The sequence below is a fragment of the Pinus tabuliformis genome, chromosome 4_2 (genome assembly GCF_031772625.1).
Source record: "Pinus tabuliformis cultivar Carrire ecotype Pingquan chromosome 4_2, CPIR1, whole genome shotgun sequence".
NCBI classification, from domain to species: domain Eukaryota; kingdom Viridiplantae; phylum Streptophyta; class Pinopsida; order Pinales; family Pinaceae; genus Pinus; species Pinus tabuliformis.
In genome coordinates, this window is record NC_142304.1 from 1,101,813,662 (window position 1) to 1,101,817,173 (window position 3,512).

Sequence of the window (3,512 nt, forward strand, 5' to 3'; positions counted from 1 at the left end):
AATGAAGAATATTTATGAGCTCTAGGTTTACGTAGACAAGATGTCATCTAGAAAGTTATACCCACAACGATCTGTGGGATCTCCATCTTCAGCCTCTTTATTTCAGAGCATCCATTCGGATCAACTAAAACCAAAGGCAGAAAACTCTCACAGCCATGGCTCTGGAGCTAATAAGAAAACCCTAGTTCTTTGGCTCAGTGCACTTGGGGGAATTGAAGGGCGCTACCAGCTCATTCGACGATTTAATGAAGTTGGGTAAAGGAGGATTTGGGATTGTTTACAGAGGAGTTTTGCGCAATGGCAAGGAGGTGGCTGTCAAGAAACTCGATGCCTCATCCCTGCAAGGTGAACGAGAGTTTCAGAATGACATGGCCATCATAGGCAGGTTTCACTCTCCTTTCATCATTATCCTTTTGGGTTACTGTGTAGATGGTAAGAGGAGGCTCCTCGTTTATGAACATATGCAGAACGAGAGCCTGCAGGAAGCTTTGTTTGAGAAGGATGATCCGACCTTGCCTGGTAAGTTGGATTGGGAGAAGAAATTCAATATTATCCTTGATGTTATGTAGGCTTTGGCATTTTTTCACCTTGAATAGGATCCGCCCATCATCCATGGAGATGTAAAGCCCAACAATGTGCTATTATATGGCAGTTTTAGTGCTCGTATTGCAAATTTTGGACTTGCAAGACTCAAGAGCAATGATATGATTTTAATTTTTCTTCTCAAGTGAGAATGTATGACAAAGCATCATGATCAGGTTCCAAAAGTCGTCTTGAAGAAACCAACACCAATTTGAAAAGGGGATTTGATGGTTGAGCACCAGTTTTTATCAAAGAAATAAATTTTATTGTGCGCCTCATTTAAAATTTCGTAGTGTTTATAGACAATGAATTTCAGGCTCAGATCCTTAGCAAACAAAGAGAAATTTCAAAAATCTGGAATGTGGGTTTTGTGTAGAATGACATCAATAAGGTCTCAAGCGAAATTTTTCGTAAAATTGTCAAGGGTTTGAGATATTTTTTGGGTGCTTTGAAAGGGAAAAAATCAGATTTCCTGAATAGCCAAATTTCTTTAAGTAGCACTAAAGTTTTGAATGTTTTATAATTGAATTTTTATCCTTATATGGTTTTAGTGCATGTCTGCTTGATTCGGTTCTTGGTCACTGTGTTTCTCTGAGAAACATTTATAGAATCAGACATTACCTATGTTTTCTAAGGATATTTTACTTTTCAAAATGATGAAGTAGTTACAAAGTATGAGGATTTCACAAAGGTTTTTACTTACCACAAACAAAGATATCAAAAGAGAAAAAGAGTTGTGTGATAGATGGTGTTTAGGTGGAAGAATTGACCTTGAGAAAAGGGAAGTTGATAGATTTCTAGTGAACCAATTCTAGATTTCAATGCACAATACTTTCAAACAGTTCCAAATTTTCGACAGAGTATTGAGAGATTGTTTTATTTTTAGTATATTGTTTAGGATATTATTCTAGAAATATTGTAACAAGTTGGAGAGACATTTTTCTATATATTTGATCATTTGTAATAAATAGAGGTTGGCTTTTGATGCCAAAACCTTTCAACGATGTGAAACTTCTATTATAGAATTCCTAATCAAAGCCTTCCGACTCTAGTTTATGAAAGAATTTGTGTTTCTAGTATGTTTTTATAGTGTTTCTATAACTTGTTTTCTGCACATGTTCAAAGTATTATGGGAGATCTGGGTATAATAGATTGAGTTTCAATATCTCTGAAATACCCTGCAAAATTATAATCATTTAAAGAGATTAGTATATTGGATTGTCTATCTGAGGTAGCTCTTCTTTGAACTGGTTATTGTTTGTCCTTCTATCTTCTCCTGAATGTGTTTTGTTGGGCTGTAGAAGTATTCTACACGCATCCAATTTTGCCTGGTTAATTAAGTATTCTGTCTGACTCCTTAATTATCAGGAATCCCCTTATATTCTTCTTTCAAATTCTTTAAAAGTTAAGCTCTTTTGTCAGGCTGGAAGCTGACACTTTGAGAAAGGACTCTGCAAGAGAGGGATTTATTCATGAACATGAATTGTGCAATCATTAGCAACCACCCCATTAAATCCTAAATCTGGCCATTGTGCTTCATAGGTTGTTGTTCAGTGACAGGTGAACAACATTAAACAAAGCCTCGTAACAATTGAGGGAGCCCCCTTTGGTTCAAGGGCCAACTTGATCCTAAAGACTGGTTGAGTTGGTTTCTTGGTGTAGTTTTTGCAGCCAAGGACTGCCTACATGGAACACGTACAACATTTGGCGCCATTGCCAGGGAGCGAAGTAACGAAGAGATATTTCTCCAGAGAACGATAATGATTAGATCTATTCCTTGCTGGTGAACAAGGAGTAGGCATTCATTATTGGTTGCATTGCTTTCACCTGGATACTCCACTTTGACATATGGCGACTCCACTGGGTTACTGATCCCATTGCTTCAAGATCTCCGTTACACAAGGCTCATTGATAGTTGTAGACAACATAATATGTTTTTTCCTCTTAGCCATGATCAGAAATCTAATATTTCCACAGAGGATGCAACTCCAAAACTTCACTTGTGAGTATAAGTTTCCTATGAAATTTGAATTTTATATTGTATATATTTTTCAGATTTCCATCTGCTAGCAAGATGGTTTTTCAATAAACCTGATCCTCACTTGGTTACATTGGAAAGAAGATTACACCTAACAGTGTAAAGTTTTCTAGTTTAGTTAGATATAGGTGTATGAGATTGATTAGTTGTTTTCTGATTCATTGTGCAGTGGATTAACAATTATTTCAGTTATGTTTCAAGTTTGCAGTATCAAGTTTGGTTTGGTTGAGTGAAATGACTTCCAAGGGATTAAAAGGAGTAAAATTATTGTTGATTAACTAAATGACTCCTTAGCCCGATGAATTAGGCACTCTTGTGCTTGTTTTCATTTGTAGTGTCAAGTCTTTCACTTCAACAATTTTCATTTTTCATATTTAAGTGAAAGAGTCTTTGGTTCAATGCAGACAATATAGTTTCCATTCACAATTATGGGTTTACCATGTACTAGCAGAACGTTCAAATGACAGGATTGATCCACGAGGATTAGTTATATTTTTATATAAGGGCATATAAATGGTTGATGGTTTTATGGTATGACTTCATGCCCAATGGATAAGGTAGCTGGTCCACTAGTTCTCTGCATTCCATGGGGGGAAGTAGTCCCCATTGGAGTCGATGTTGTAACATATTTTGGTACACTAAAAATTACAAATTTTCAGTGAGAAATTGCTAATTTCTTTCTTGGCCAAATGCTAAGTTGTATGTTGATTAAATACTTTTGAATGATTTTTTAATTTTAATTTTAAAATGGCATGATATTTTTATAAAAATATATTTGAATATTTTTATATAAATATCTCTTTAAAATTAAAGTTTTATTATTAATCATAATTCATATACAAGTCAAAGCAGCATGTCAAGTCAAAGGAGGAGCCCATAGGGAACATATCAA

General features: G+C 35.4%; 1 protein-coding gene across 1 annotated transcript; it reads left to right on the plus strand.

Moving 5' to 3' along the window:
* The first annotated feature begins 245 nt into the window (after positions 1-245).
* Positions 246-569, plus strand: LOC149173506 (putative receptor-like protein kinase At1g80870). The gene has a single exon (XM_089426718.1). The coding sequence runs from the start codon at positions 246-248 to the stop codon at positions 567-569; it is 324 nt and encodes a 107-aa protein (XP_089282844.1).
* Positions 570-3,512: the final 2,943 nt, after the last annotated feature.